This window comes from Carassius auratus, chromosome 7 (genome assembly GCF_003368295.1).
Source record: "Carassius auratus strain Wakin chromosome 7, ASM336829v1, whole genome shotgun sequence".
Classification (NCBI taxonomy): domain Eukaryota; kingdom Metazoa; phylum Chordata; class Actinopteri; order Cypriniformes; family Cyprinidae; genus Carassius; species Carassius auratus.
The window spans coordinates 31,932,990-31,950,088 of record NC_039249.1 but is presented as its reverse complement, the minus strand read 5'-3'; the positions used below and the strand labels follow the sequence as shown (position 1 = coordinate 31,950,088).

The 17,099-nt window shown below is 35.6% G+C and overlaps 1 protein-coding gene across 1 annotated transcript; it reads left to right on the top strand.

Moving 5' to 3' along the window:
• The first annotated feature begins 1,252 nt into the window (after positions 1-1,252).
• On the top strand, positions 1,253-10,051 carry zgc:153993 (Bcl-2_like domain-containing protein). The gene is made up of 6 exons (XM_026268498.1): positions 1,253-1,784; positions 3,257-3,305; positions 3,426-3,587; positions 6,517-6,649; positions 6,900-7,004; positions 9,303-10,051. Exons 1-6 carry the CDS (start codon positions 1,607-1,609, stop codon positions 9,399-9,401), a joined length of 726 nt encoding a protein of 241 aa, XP_026124283.1. The 5' UTR covers positions 1,253-1,606; the 3' UTR covers positions 9,402-10,051.
• The last annotated feature ends 7,048 nt before the right edge of the window (positions 10,052-17,099 follow it).

Below are 17,099 nucleotides of genomic sequence, written 5' to 3'. Positions count from 1 at the left end.
CAAAAAAAGTTATTCTATAGCATTGTGAAACACCTTCATTGTTTAATTTTTGTAATATGCTTATCATTACATAAAACCAGTCTTCTCTATCCCCCCCTGCTTAGTTAAATGCAATGTTTTTTAGAAACTGATGCTGATGTTTGCAAGGTTCAGTAAACAGACCCAGTCTTTATTATGGTTCTCTGTGTGATAGCGACATCTTGTGGCAAATAATGCACCTTACTAACCCCAATCACTGTGTTTCAGAAGAGAAAACCTGTTAAGAGCGATGAGCTTCTTGTGCAAAACACACTGCGCGTGAGACTTGGAGCTGTTGCAAAAACATCGCCATATGTACTTTTATATTACATGTACCTTATTTTAGAACAATAATATGAATAGCAATAATACTCAAAATGACTTTATATTGCAATTATACGTACCTCCGCGTCAGCTTTTTGGTTTCATCGATGGTATATAATTATAATTTTTTTAATGCTTTTGCTCACAGTCATTAAATGCTATTAAAATACTGAGAACAAAAATAAACACGCATTAACACGTTCATAATTTTTTGTATGTATTATTTTAAGTTATTTTAAGTATCTGTCTCAAGCGCCGTTAATTTTAATAATCTAACTTACTGTGATTAACGAACATTTTTAAATTAACCACCAAATTAACATCATTTTTGTAAGTAAATAACGATGCTACCTCAGTAAATTAGTAAAATATTAAACTAAGTTATTTCCTACATAATATATTTTAACAAATAATTTATGAAACGTTTACACATGAAACGTTTAAACATAAATTATTAAGATGTAGACGGTATCTCTCATTCAAACTCGCTCGCTCCCGCTCTCGCTTCCAGCTCGACGCTACTCCGCATTGGATTGTGGGAAATAGTGCTGGGTAAAAAGTAGTGGACGAATGAAGGGAATGAAGTCGTTCACTCAGAATTCGGACAGCACTACAAAATGGCTGACACCCGATATAGTGCACTATATAGACAGTATATAGAATTAAAGACAGTAGATTTCAGTAGGTTTCAGACAACTGTTCGTTTTTTCGGTTAAGGTGATCATCCAGGCTTTTAAAGTGCACTTTTCCTTTTTGGAATTTTCATTGTGAACGCACTACTTACTGTCCGAATCCGTTCACTCCTTGCTGGTATAGTGCACTCAACTTCCATACACTATATAGGGATTAGTGAACGAGTGAGTGATTTCAGACACAGCATTAGTATACTACAAAACGTCACAGAATAGTGCTTAAGTACGCGATTTGGGACGCACCAAGTATTTTCTTAACCCTATAATTACAACTTATATGTAAATGGATAAATAAATAACAATATCTGATTTTGGTTTGTAAAATAATTAATATAACGTAGAGTTGCAGGCTAGTGGTTATTTCTTGGCACAGCGAATCTGCACTTGTTGGATTCAATCCGTCGTCGCCTTTATTTCCGCGTTATTTCCAAGCGTTCCCATTGATTGGCGGAGCTCTTCTTGAAGCCCGTCGACAACTTTTTCACTCGCATATCATGCTTTTGTCGTTCTAATGGTGCTCATGTGGAAGCCATATAGCCTCAAGCGTCGATAACTTGACTAGATTATGTTGTATGTTGTTGGGGATTGTAAATTTAGCGGATTCAGAAATTGTTAGGCTGGTCCGGCTAACGTTAGTTAGGAAGCTATCTCTTGGGCCCACGGTGCTTGTCCTAAATAAAACCATGGCAGATGCGAACGATGGAGAGAGGACAGACGAGAAAGAGTTGATGGGGGCTACGGGCGGTGAAGGTAAGAGGAGGTGTAACTTTATATCGAAATGACTTAAGTGAACTCATGTTAGCCGTCATTGCACACTCTTCTCTGACTGTAACGTTACACTTTGTTCTAAACATCTTCATAGGGCCAAACACTGCAGTGAGCGATATTACGGTGATGAGGAAGTGTGGTGCTTTTCAGTTAAATAGGTTCATTGTATTTCGGATTTAGCCTTCTAATCCTTTTCGTTTCTGTTATTATGGAACTAACTTCCCGTGATGTCATACCGAGCCTGATGACGTATGTCAGGGCGCGTCATAAATAGTGGAGGACGGCGATTTTGAGACTCGAATGTTTTCAGTCTCTTTTCTATTCTTTTTTTAGTGACCTTGCTACACCATTCTGCCAATAGATGGCGAAAAGCGAGTATCTGTTTTAGCCTACTTAAAACATAATAATAATACTTTGTTTGAACTACTTGCAAATGTGTATTATATTTTGTTAAATCTATTGCAGATTATATTAAAAAAATATACATATCTGCTGTAAAATGGTTGTCATTATATTAAATGTTTATTTGCCTCTTAAAACTGAAGTGTGGCCTTTTGACTTCTGAACAGAGGACATTAGGAGTCCATTTGTCCCCTTAAGTGTCATTGATGGTTTAGACTCTAGAAAGAGAAATATACTTTTTTTAGCATTTTACCCAGATTGTCTGAAAACCATAAATAGAGGCCACTCGGTCCAACCAACTCTATCCTATATTTAGTGTTTGAACTGAAGACAGGAAAGCAGACACACTTTTTAAAGTTAATCGCTTAAACCTACTTCTTTCATGAGCAAAACACTCTTTACAAGAAATTAACATTCAGACACTTAAAAAAAGATATAACATTAAGAAACTCAGCAAACCCCAGCAAAAAGGCCTACAAGCCATTAAGACATGTTTTTCATTGTTTAAAATAAAAGTACACGTTAACGCAGTTTTTTTTTTTTTTTTTTCAAAATTAAGAGTACACAAACAACCTTTAAACAAGGCAAGGCAAGTTTATTTATATAGCACATTTCATACACAATGGTAATTCAAAGTGCTTTACATAAAAGAAACTAAAATAATCATGAAGAAAAATAATAACCAAAATAAAACAAGAAATTTTAAAACTTTTAAAATGATTAAAACATTTAAAAACAGTTAGGTGTTGACAACAATACTGAAAGACAGAAGTGAGAATAAAAATGTGGCGGTAGGGTACTTTGGCTTTGCCACAAAATTTCTTGTAAACCCATGTCATGACCTGTCTCTTAAACCAGCCAGTATCAAAACAGGAAGTTGTTCCCAATAGAGGTCAGTGTTCACCACATGTATAAAACCCTCTCACCCCATTATCATGCCTACGAATACAAAGAGTGCTTCCTGTACTTTGATCTTGTATCATTTTATAATACTTGTGTTATAAAGATTATTAATCACATTAACACAATATTTTCCCCCCACTTATTTTCAGATGTCATGGATGATGTGATCATCGAACGGAGTGCCGTTTTACTAAGACAGTAAATTCATGATATCCTCAATTTTGTATAGGCTGTCTTTTCTGTTATATTTTAAAAGCTTGAATTTGTGTAAATGAGTGCATTTCTCCACTCTCACTGTGCTTTGATTTCACTTGAAAGGTATGTTATTGAACAAGTAACTGTAGAGGATCCATCAATGCGTGTGAGTCACGAGGATCTAGGAGGCAGACCTCACGATGCAGATGACCCTCAAATCAAAGATGTTGTAGATCAGCTTTTGAAGATAGCCGATGACCTTAACAAGAATGCTGAACTTCAACAGTATGTTTTTCATTTCCTTTAAACTTACTTGTCTTTTTATGAATTTGAGGTTTTGTGATGAGAAAGGACAACAGATGTGCATCTGATATAAATACAGAGCTGTTTCACCGGGCTTTTAGCAACGCACAAGATCTCTGATATTATCTTGTGATATATAGGTGAAAAGCGGTCTCACATTTGTATAGTATACAATAGTATAAAGCTGTGTTCATGGTAAAACTCTTCATAGTGCTTGTAGTTTATTGTTCAGTCTTTTATTGCATATGCTGTTTAGTTTGTTTACTTTCGGAACACACATAAAGTCTAATGCGTTTTGTATTGCACTATTACATTTTTAAGCGTGGAGCACATTTCCATCTCATCTGCTCGGGACACAAACTCTTTCTCGTCATATGCTGTGAGTTTGTGTTGCTTAATGTTCATCCTGTAAAATGTTAAAAAGCGTTATCTCACTAGATTTGTAGTGTAAATCACTTATAAACCTATGCCAAAACAGAAGAATACATCAACATATGAACAATGGCCTTCTTTATTTGTTATAATACATAATATACTTAAAGGGTTACTCAACCGCAAAATTTACATTTAGTCATTAATCACTTACCCCCATGTCGTTCCAGACCTATAAAAGCTCGTTCGTCTTCAGAACACAATTAAAGAAGATATTTTGGAGGAAAACCGGTAGGCTTGAGAAATAACTGTGTCAAGGTCCAGAAAAAGTATGATAGACATTGTCAGAATAGTCCATCAGTGGTTCAACTGTAACGTTATGATGTGACGACAATACTTTTTGTACACAAAGAAAACTAAAATAATGACTTTATTCAAACAGGTAACATTTTGTAGCTTGCCATTGTTTCTAAGATAGAAGAATGATGTTTTTGTAATATGGGAATTATGATTTTCAAAAGACAAATTGCTCTCTAATATAACACCCAGATTTGACTTTATAGTTAGTATAGTTATAGTTAATAATTTTAATCCAAGAGATTTTGTGTACTGTTTTTTTTGGTACCATAAGTAATATCTCTTCCTTATCCGAATTCAATAGTAGCAAATTATTGTTCATCCAATCTTTTACATTTTTAACACACACTGTTAGCTCAGATAATTTAGAAGTTTCATCTGGTCTTGTTGAGGTATATAGTTGAGTATCATCAGCATAATGGAAACTAATTCCGTATTTTTTTTCTAATAACCAAGGGGCAACATGTATATTGAAAATAGGAGAGGACCTGGGATAGATCCTTGTGGTACAGCATACTTTACTATTAATAAAAGAGATGACTCCCCATTTAAAAAAACAATGTTAGCGATCAGATAGGAAGAATCTAAACCATCTTAAAGCATATCCTTGAATACCCGTATAGTTTTGTAATCGATCTATGAGTATGTCATGATCTATAGTGTCAAATGCATCACTAAGATCAAGTAAAACTAGCAATGAGATGCAGCCTTGGTCTGACGCAAGAAGCAAGTCATTTGTAATTTTAACAAGTGCAGTTTCTGTGCTATGGTGGGGGCTGAAACCTGAAAATCTTAATAGAGAGATTTTTTTTTTTGCAGAGCACGAATTTCACAACATTTTTGACATTTAATGGAAGATTTGAAATGGGTCTGTAATTTGCCAGTTCATTAGGATCTAGTTGTGGTTTCCTAATAAGAGGCTTAATAACTGCCAACTTGAAGGGTTTTGGAATGTGATGTGACCTAAAGATAACGATGAGTTAATAATCTTTAGAAGTGGGTACAGGATCTAATAAACATGTTGTTGGTTTAGATGCAGTGATTACGATTACGAGTTTCTTTTTTGAGAGAGTGAGTATTACTGTTGTACCTTGCGCAGTACATTTTTCTCTAACCTTTTTCAATTTGATGGGGGCAACAGCTTCTAATGTGTCAGAGAATATAGTGCCCATGTTGCTAGTCATTTCATCTAGTTCACATGTGTTTATGGGTACACAGACCAGTTGAGATATATCAGGCAGGTTTATTAGTGAATCAGTCTTTGGTGGCTAAAACAATAGTTCTGCCTGGACGAAAACGCAGAGACATATAGTTAATACCAGTAATACTCAGCATGCACAATACAAGGAAATAGTCAGTTACATCATCACTTTGAAGTCGGATTAATTCTTTCTAAGAAAGTGTATGGTAAATGGAGGTTGCAAAGATAAAGGAAGTAGTTTTCGACGGGTCATGTGATCTTAAAAAAAAAAAAAAAGGAAATGGCTCTTATTAACCATCTCCAGATCTTGTGAGTGTAGATAATTTTAAACATCTTACAAAAGTATATATTTTTTCCCTTTAGGAGTGAAACTTTTAATGTGGGACAAAGGACTGAATGACTAGCCCTTAAAAATTGCTGAAATCTACGTATTAATGTTTTTAGGCTAGTCATAAAAGCTCACACACCAAACTTTTATGAATTTCATAATAAGGGCTTTTTTGCACTGCATTTATTCCTGGGTTACCAAAGTAATACAGTGTAAAACAGTGCTGTGGGTTGTGTAGCAAAACACAACCAATAATAAACTCTCTTTGTCCTTGGCTCATTAAATATGCATGTGGATAGACATTTCCAAGCTGGGTTTCTTTTCAGTGTGAGGAAAAATTTGAACAGTGACGATGAACCCATTAACTGGTGTGCAGAAAAGATGCTCTATTTTTTTTTTTTTTTTTTGATATATTGTTCAGAATACTTCAGCATAACTGGATCTGTACAAAGCTGTTATTAAAGGGTGAAAGTGTGAAATTTCAAAACCTGACAAAACCAGTAATACTGAAGAGTATACAGTATAGAGCAATATAACTTTGTCACAGCTAGATTTTGAATTGGAAAAACTGGTGCATATGGTTGGCATTTTATGCAAGATGTATGGCTGAAAAGTTTGGGGAGACCATAACTTACTACTTTTTCCCCTCACAGTCTCATCAGCTCTGTGGAATCAAACTGTGCTCAGGACGTCTTCATGACTGTGGCCAGGAGCATCTTCGAGGATGGCATTAACTGGGGACGTGTGGTGGCTCTGTTTCACCTCGCATATAGGCTCATTTACCAGGTAAACTCTCATTTCACCTCTTATTTTAAACCAAATTTGAGTATTCATTACTTTATCTTCAATTATTTTAATGAAAAATGTGAAAATACTTCCTCACCATTTGTTCTTCAATCAAGCTGCCAAAGTGGTATTGCATGAATGATTGAGTAAATGCGAAGTCATCATGTTGTTTTGATAATTCAAGTTTATTATGCAATGTGTTGTGGATAATATCGATGTATAAAAACATGATTTCCTTTCATTTCTTCAGGCTCTGACTCAGAACCACTTTGACATTATCAAGAGGATCATTAGCTGGGTTTTACAGTTTATCAGGGAAAACATTTCTGCCTGGATCAGACAGCAAGGAGGATGGGTAAGTTGCTGTTTTTGTGTGTGCTGTCTGGCCACCCATGTGGAGCCACACAGGTCGAGCCAGACATGAGCCACCACACACAGAGAGACGCACCCACTCGAGCCAGGAAGTTCATAAGCACAAACCCAGACACATCCTGTCTAGTAACATCCAGGCACACAAACACACTGACCCAGTGTGGCATGCAGCTAGATATCATCTGTAATGATCTAATCTGTCTTTCTAAATTGCACATCAAGAATGCCAATTTTTGCTTTTCACATCTCATGTAAGAGTTGATGTCATACTTTAGTAAGATGTGATTTGCATGTGTGCTGCAGAGCTCCACCAGGCTGGCTGCAGTTCCTGGGGCCACTCAAGTTTAATAGCACACATATGATCATAAAGGAAGAAGAATGTGGGGTGCTGGGTTTAGACTTCAAACATTCAGGCGTCATGGAGCATACTGTGGCCCTGAGAACTGGAATACAGTGAGCATGTGACTATTTAGAGTGAGCTAAGAGCTACAGCATGAGCCTGAAGAATGCAAACCCAGCCAGGGAGGAGAAGGGATGCTTGTATGTTTGACCCTGGTTTTTGGGGATTTGAGATAGATCAGGCACCTGCTGCTTACAGTATTGTACTGCAGGGGAATGTGCCACAAGTCATGTATAACCGTTAGGCAGTTATGGCCTAATGGTTAAGTTAGAGATTCAGACTTGTAACCAGAAAGTTGTTTGTTTGAATCAGTATAACCACATATGAATGAATAACTCCAAACTACGTTTACTATAATATACAGTGCTGCTTGAACATGTGTGAACCCTGAACAGTGGTCAATTTCTGGAGCACCACAGCTCTGCAGAGTTTAGCTTCAACCAGCCCCAAATCATATCAACTTGGAAGTTTCTATTGATACTGAAGACTTTGATTAGTTATATCAGGCGTGTTTAAATAGGGTTGGAGTTAAACTGTGAAGAGCTGTGGCCCTCCTGTTTTATTTATAATGGATCTATCAAAGTCTGATCGTGTTTTTGTAAGTGAATCATGGCACAAAATAAAGGAGATCTTTGAGGACCTCAGAAAAAGAAAAGTTTATAAAGTCAACTCTAGCGTTTGGACAAAACAAATCCACTGTCAGACTGATTGGAGGAAATTCAGGACCACTGTTACCCTCCCCTGGAGTGGTCCACCAACAAAGATCACTTCAAAACAAGTTGTGTAATAGTCCACGAGTTTGCAAAGGACCCCATGGTAACTGCTAAGCAACCAAAGGCCTTTCTCACATTGGGCTAGAGTTAATATTCATGAGTCAATCATTAGGAGAACACTGAACATCCATGGTGTTGCACGGAGAAAACCACTGCTCTTCTAAAAGAACATCGCTGCCCAGATGTAAAAAAATTACAAAAATTACAAAATTATGTAAAAAAATTAAACTTTCATGCATTTTAGATCCATTAAATGTAAAGTATTTCAAACGTTTTTGTTTTGTTTTAATTTTGATGATTGGAGCTTACAGCTCTTAAAAGTCAAAAAGTCCACTATCAAAACAATACTTAATTTGTTCCAAATGTAAAGAAGAAATCAACTCTCCAAGTCATAGCTTACAGTCTGGGTTGTGTTCCTCATAATGAATGCATACGTTCAGAAAAGTGTCGGATCTGGCTGCAGTTGCACCTTAAAAATCTCTGAGAGCACATCAAAAATGTATTTCCAACAACTCTGTATCTTGGAGCAGAAAATAAAATTATGAGAAAATTAGCATCTACTGGTTTATATTTGTCACAAAGAGCTGAAACATTTTTGAAAATTCTGTGAAGCTTATATTTTATATAATGTAGTCTGTGAATGACTTTAAACTGGACAAGGCAATGTCAAGAATTGATAGAACATTGGTTAATATCCTTTAAACTTGTCGTCCACCACATTTCCTCAGAAATTTCCACTCCTAATTCTTTCTCTCATTCTTCCTTAAGAAGACTTGTAGAGGGAGAAGTAAAGGATTGTAGCAAATCATAAAATCTAGATAATGCCTCTTTACTTCCTTTACACCGATCGAGACACTTATCAACAACTGGGTGTGATGTATTATCCAATGAAGATGTTTGAGCATGTATATGATTCCTTAATCAGTGTTAACTCTTAACCCCAGTATACATTCAGTTGATTCATTCAGCAGCTTTCTTATGTAAGACCATTGCATACTAACAAGAAACTATGCTTGGAAGCACACGTTTAGAGAAGATGTCATTCAAAGTCTGTAGAATGTGTTTGTGTGCAGGGTGTCTCTAATGCTTTCTCTACCTTGTGTTGCAGGAGGGCATTTTCCGCAGCGTGTCAAGATGGCGTACTGTGTCGTGCATCGCTGCGATGGCATTCATTGTAGCTGTTGTTTACTGGAGAAGAACGCGCTAATATAAGTGAAAGATGTGCCGGATTCATTATTCTTACAAATGTGAAAACTCGTATCAAAAGCAATACAGTTTATAAATGGTGCAATCATGTGGACCAATCACAGTTCATCCAGACCAATCATGCTTCATGCCTTGCTATGGTTAAAGACTAAAACGGAAACAGCCACTCCAATAGACACTGTAGCCTTTTATGTCAAGTTTTTTTAAATGTTCCCAGTCGGCTGTTGTTGTGTCTTGTTTCTATTTCAAATGAGTCAAGAAACATCTTTCGCCTTTATTTATTTAAGGGATGCGTTGATGTAGTCAAAGATTTTTAAGACACTGCCCTTTTTACCCCACTAGTGCCTTTTACTCTGTAATTACCTTCTGGCTCAGGTATAGATTTTTTAATGTGCCATATAACATACCAGCCCTACCTCAAATCAGCTAATTATCTAAGACGGTTTACCAAATGTTTTTTAAATGATTACTTAAGGAATAAGGGACAGGGCTGTAAAAAAAAAAACACACATAAAAAACACTTTAAGGATTTTAACTTTTTTAAGAATGCAGTTTAATAGGTGAAAATGACTTAAAGGTTAAGCATGTTCTTGGTGAAATACAGTGAATGTGGAAAATACACATCTTGAATTAAATATGACAGTGAATTACTGATGTCTATGAATATTCTTTCATATATTGATTTGTATGTTTCTGAATGTAATTTTTTTAAAGAATGTACCATCTTATCCATGTGTCAAGATGCACTGAATCATAGTGCTGCCACCGTACTCTTATATGAACATTTATGTTTTGCTGTGGCATATACGTCTGGTTTGACCCGGTCACAATGTTCTTATTGTAAGAACAGCACACTAAACCAGAGTGCATGAACGAGTAACAGTCGGTGGTGTGTAAAGGGCCCTTATTGTTTCATTATTTCCTGCTTTAATTGGAAGCATTCATATTGATTCTGAACCATCTCGGCGATGGGATCCACAGGTCTGTTGTCTCTCAAACCACTAGAAAGAGGATCCATGTGTCAGACTAGGGGAAGCAGTTAACTGTTTCCTCCAGACTCCAGTTCTCTTCCTACCAGAGCTAAGTTTCACTTCTAACCTAAAGCATATGGCTGCTGAAGGGAGACATAAATAAAGGTGTAAATATACATTACCCCCTTCACTCCCCCGAGACTTAAACCACATACTAATGTTGTGGATTTTGTTGCATAAAATATTAAATCAAGTGATTCTTGTATTTTATGACATATATAAGCTCAACACATCTAAATCACAGCTTTGATGTTCAATGAATGGACAATAAAAGGATGAAATGATTTGAGTTACCACAAGGTGTCATGTTAAACTCACTGAACTGACCAGCCACATTAATAATATTAAGGGGAGTGTAATTGATGTACCATTATAGTTTTTGTTAGTTTTATTGATTGGTAGTTAATTTTGAATTAGAATTTTTATATATATGTATATGTGTGTGTGTGTATGTATGTATGTATATATATATATATATATATATGTGTGTGTGTGTATATACTGTATATATATATATATATATATATATATATATATATATGTATGTGTGTGTGTGTGTGTGTGTGTGTATATATATGCATGTATGTGTGCGTGTGTGTGTCTATATATATATATATATATATATATATATATATATATATATATAGTACATTTCAGTAATTGTGTTGTGCTTTGTCTTTTTTTAATGGTGGCAATTAATGACTTCAGTACTCCAAGTTTAAAAATAAATTAGAATTTTTGAAATTATTGAAATGATTTATTTAGAGTTTTTGGTGGAACTCGTGTTTTAATAAAAGCTAATTTATCATTGAGAAAAAGAAGAAGGAACATAAGAAGATAAAATAGATTTTTATTTTCATCAATTATAATTCATCATGACTTTGTGTCGCCCATTAATCAAATTTACCATCATTGAAAATATTGATCTTCTCATCCATATTTTTAGATGTCAACATATTATAGTGGCAGTTGGGACATGTATAGCCTACAGAATCATTTTCTTAATTATACAGTCTATCCTGCTTCTTAATGCTCATTATTGCAATACTATAGTACACTTTTTAGTATTTACGTCAGTACTTCCTAGAATCCCCCATAGTGGCTTTGAACCCATTGAGGCCATAGGCATTTCAAGGGCGCTAGCTGCAGCCGGCCCGAGTCTGTGTTAGCTCAGCTGTTAGAAGACTACAGACTGGATCTCCAGCAGGACAATGACCAAAGTTTTCAGATCTCAGATTTCACATGTCGTTATGAACCTTTGCCAGCTATAAACCTTGTATGATCAGCTGGAGCGCTTCAGAAGCTAGACACCGTAAACAGCTGGGAGGGTAAAAATACCCCCCTTTAATCTAATGGAATATGTGTGAACAGGATAAAACAAAAGTCATTATACCACATCAACATTTTTGTGTGAAATATAACCAAAGCATAGTTACTGAGGCATTTATTAGAAGTGTGGGCTCAACAAGAGAGTCTATATCAGGCTCCAAGCAAAATACGGCTTTAATTTAAAACTTTACTTTTTTATTTTTTTAACTGTTCATTTTTTTTGTAGAGGTAATATTATTATCTACTTTTGCAGTATGATTTTATTTCTTGCAAAAATATTATTAATAATAAAACCTAAAAATAAAAAAATAAATAAAAAGCCAAATATCATATTTGTTTTTAATGTTAAAAACTAATATTAAAAGCAACACTGAAATAACTGACTGTATTTCTCATAAATGTGACTTTAAACCTCCCAATTATAGTATTGTTTCTTCTATTAAACTCACAATAAAACAAGAAAGTTACATTTTACAATAAAAAAATTTAAAAAAATCAAATATTTCAGTATTGCTTTTAACACATTAAAATAAATATATTTGGGTTTGTTTATTATTTTATTTTTAGGTATTACTATTAAAAATAAACTTATGAGAAATAAAATCATACTGCAAAATATAAAGTCACAATGTGAGTTAAAAAACCAAAACAGCTTCCATACTTTAGGGGTAAGATGTATCAAAGTTAACAGTGCACCTGTAAATACATGTAAATAATCCAGTTTGATAGCAACTGAATTAAAATTCAATTATCATTCAGTCATTCAGCAATCTTTTTTTTTTTTTTGATTTTAGGATTTAAAAAGTCATATTGTGTCATCTCTGTGCTCACATAACAGGTCACGACTGAATAATCTGCCAGAGGTCAGTGGAAAACTCACGTGTGATGAGTGTATTGACGTGGCTTCAGATCACTGGCCTGTCTCCAGCACACACAGCTGTACAAATGAGAGCTGCACCTGAGCACTTGCTTCAGATAAATGAACAGGTGGCTCCTATCATGCATCAACATATCAGGAAATATTGTGTATCCAATTATGCAATGTTCTTGTGAGTGTTTATTTGCTCGGTGTCAGCGCACGTGCTGAATTAGAAGAGTCCCTCTCGAGTATATCCGGTTTATGTCCTTCATCAGTATTAGCTACTTCATGTAGATGCATTTCTGTGTGTGTGTGAGATGTCAATATTCTAGCCTTTTCAAAATTGTATTCAGACAGTGCTGGACGCTTCACAATGGTATATCTATCTTAAAATTTGTAATAACTTTCATACATATAGACTATGAGTAAAAATAAAGATGGTCACAGCTAGGTTTTACTTTATTTGAAAAAGAAAACAATTCTTGTCCGTTTAAGTTGCGGCCATGATGCTAGAACGCTATTGGTTGTTGCTAGGGCGCTGTTGTTGCTAATTTTTTTTGAAAAGTCTGTTTGCTATGTGCGACCATATTTTGTTGCGCCGCTCATATGCAATGTGTTAGTCAACACACCGAATCCGTGTTATAATCTTGAAAATGTAGATTAATCTGCGTCAGATATTTTTTTTTTGACAGAATATTACCACGAAAACCGGTCGAATAATCGGTAAGTGTTACCTTAACTCTGTGGGTCTTTTGTCCATTAGATATCATCCATGTGGCAGACATTTCTTATTTTGTAGCCTAGTACTTGTTCGAGCTGCATATTAAACCTCTTTAAACTATAGGTTTTGGATGTGTAAAGCACATAATAGAGTAATAGATGCTAATTGCGACTTAGAAAAGATGAACAAAGCAATTAATCAAAGAGCCAACAGTTACAATACACAATATCAGATTTATTATATAGTAGATAAATTAATCACTTTACACATAAACAGATTACTTAGACTACCATAGGTTGCTTAAACAATTCCTGCGTCTCCTGACATCCGTCATGAACACAATCAGTAGTCCAAGGGTCGATGTCTTACACATAGACCGGTCTCATAAAGAAGAGTTATTTCCTTTGGGAAACTGTCATGATTCGTTATGGTCAGGTCTCAGTGGAGGGAATTACTTTGAGCAGTAACCTTTCTATTGTTTGGGTGAAACTCTAGTCGTTGGTCAAATGTTATACTTGAGCAATGACTCAGTGTAAGGCCCCCGTTGAGAGCGACCTCTGTAGTTGTCACTGTCCTTATGGAGCTGGACCCCCATGGACCAGCATGCCACCATCTCTGACGCAAAGGAGAGCCCACTGGGAAAAGCAAAGGGGAGATTGTGGAACCCCAGCTGTGGATCTCCGCAGTGCAGGGAACCCATCTAGACAAACCACATGGCGAGGACGTAGCAGGTTCTTCTGTCTCTGGTTGTTAGATATGGAACGATTGGGGTGTGTGACTTTCTCACCACCCACACAGAGCTGCGCAGGTACACATTGCGGTTGGGAGCCGACCTCATTTGTAGTGCTACAGATGGCCTGCTGTGCAGTGCATCATCTTTTACACTTATTTAGCAACAGGTCAGCTCTGCTTAAGTTAACCTGTCTGCTATTGTGGATTATTTCAAATCCAACAATAAACAAATGAGTCAGTGCTAGTGAGTAGAGCAACTTCAGTGTTTTATGACAACTTTTATTGCTTGGAAGTAACTTTTTGTGCATATTTTGCTCAAGAATACAACAGTGGCCTCGGACTTTATTCTGACACCTATTGGCCTGGAAGCAACATCAAACAAACATTCTTTTGGTCACCATTTTTCAAGACCTTAATTATTACATTCTTCATAATGAATTTATTGTGCAATAAAATACAATCCAATATGACAGGGATTAATGAAGATAAAATGAGTAGGCTAATAATCATCCCAACAAATGGCATGCCCACATTTCAGTTCACTGACTGTCTGATGCATATTGCAAACAAAAATCTTGATGACAAACTCTAGTTTGATTGTCTTGCTTTACACAAATTCTGGAAGTTAAGGTCGGATTACATATTATAACAGACCACCAAGGAGTAGAAGGAATAATTGATTGATTTGCTAAGTTAGTGGAAATAAATCTTTGAAATATACTCAAAATTTACTTATGCTCATTACTTTTGAAAAGGCAGAAAGTCTACCGATATTTCCACTCATTTTTCTAGTGTTTTTTTGTATACCATTATGGAATTCGGCAGTTTTTGGATGAGCTTATTCATGAACATCTATTATCAACTTTTTCAAACAAACCTGTGGCATGTATAAAATAAAAAAGTAGGTCTGTTTGGTCCACTTTAGATGATGATTCAGAATTAAAATTCCCCCGTGTTTTAATCACCCTCAAGCCATCCCAGGTGTATATGACTTTATTCTTTCAGACGAATGCAATCGGAATTATATAAAAAAATGTCCCAGCTCTTCAAAGCTTTATAATGGCAGTGAAGGGTGGTTAAGATTTTAAGGCCAAAAAAGTACATCCATTCAACACTTCTTTAGGGTTTCTTTAATGTGTTAATACAACACACATAATACACACAAATGCAATACACAGTTAGGTCCATATATATTTGGACAAAGGCACAATTTTTATTATTTAAGCTGCTGACCAAAACACATTCAAATTACAATTCTACAATCAGTATGGGCTTAAAGTGCACACTCTGAACTTTAATTCTCATTAAATTGGAGGAATGATTAAGGGATTAAAGCAATTTAAAATGTACCTACCCCCTTTTTCAAGGGACCATAATTAACTGGACAAATTGAATTAGTTCTGTTCTGGTGGCATACAGGGCCAAAATTATGAAAATTGTGTCAGTGTCCAAATATATATGGGCCTAACTGTACTTTTGTGTCGCGATTATATTATATATCAAGTTCTGTTTTAATTTTTGAATCAACCACATGTGGAACTGCATTGACACAGGTGTAGATTATGCAGGGCAGAGACCAACCCAATGTACAAACCTCGAGTGCTGACCTCAGCACGGGGTCATGTGTGAACTTCAGTGGAGTGGCGCTGTAGTTTCTATGACATCAGAATGACCTGAAAAACCAGCATGCGGTCTGAAAACAAACAGGGAAAAAACTGAATCGACCCTTTGGCAACAACTTCTAATGTCACACAGGGTGGCAAAGAGAAACATTCTCTTATATAAGACTGTTATATTTAATTCACTTGAGTTCATACGTTATGCTAAAGGACTCGTGACGCACTAAACAATTGGAGTGACGTCATTGCTGACAGCTGAGCGCTGCTGCAAACCCCTCCAGACACATTTTGCCATGAAACAGCAGACAGATGCCTATTTTAGGATTAAAGCCAGGATGATGTGATATATGCAAATTGAACATAGTCCTGAACTAACATGCAGTAACATGACAGTTTATCTAAAAGGATTTGAAGAAGTTATTGTAAAATTTATTTGTAGCAGGCCAAGTGAAAAACTGAGCCCACATTGAAAACATAATTAAAGACAACAACATATTGGTATTCAACATTAAAAAAAAGAAAATATTCTGCAGATAGTTGCTCACAAGAAACATTTGCAACATTTGACATTTGTGTCCAACTTTTCTTAGCAGCTATACTTCTTGTGCGTCACTGAATACTTTTTTTGTTGACAATCCCTGTCTAGCTTTATTGGCAGTCTTTCAAAGCCCCACCTGTCTTTGATTTTCAATATATAAAGATGCTGAAAACCGAATCAAAATAGATTCAAAACGTTCTGTCATTACTGGAACTGGCTTTCATAGAACAATCCCAGTTCTCTCAGGTATTACACTGCTGGTACATTGGCAATCCATCAAAATGTACTCAATATTTTAAATTCATAAGCTCCATCAAGTGTTTTCCAAATAATTACTTTCTCACATTCAGGCTATAATATTTTATGGACACAAATATGCATGTTATATAATAATGTATTACAGTCATATAAATCTATATTTTAGAAAATTCATATAGAGATCTGATTTTCTTTCAAGAAGAAAACCATAAATAATTCAACAGTACAGAGAATTTATAAAGCGTTTAACAGTCTTTACATCAAATGATCCACACAGTTTTCTTCTAAATTGAAAGGCTTGAACCACTAGATGTCACTATCTGCCAAAGTTCTCAGGAAAATGATCACTGGACGACCTGTCACAGATGAAACACAGGTCCAGAGATCAAATACTTCCCTAAAGATCAGACCAACGAGTTCAACATAAAATAAAGCAAGAGGGAGATTTTACACCCTTCTTTATGAACTCATCTAGTCTAATAAGAAGAAACACTTTAATCATCAATATGTCAAAACTGATCCCAGAAATAGTGGACCTCTGACCAAATGAGAATACATCTTAACATCAAAGCCTTCTTATTCTCTAGATCAAGGCTCCTTGACAGTTAATGA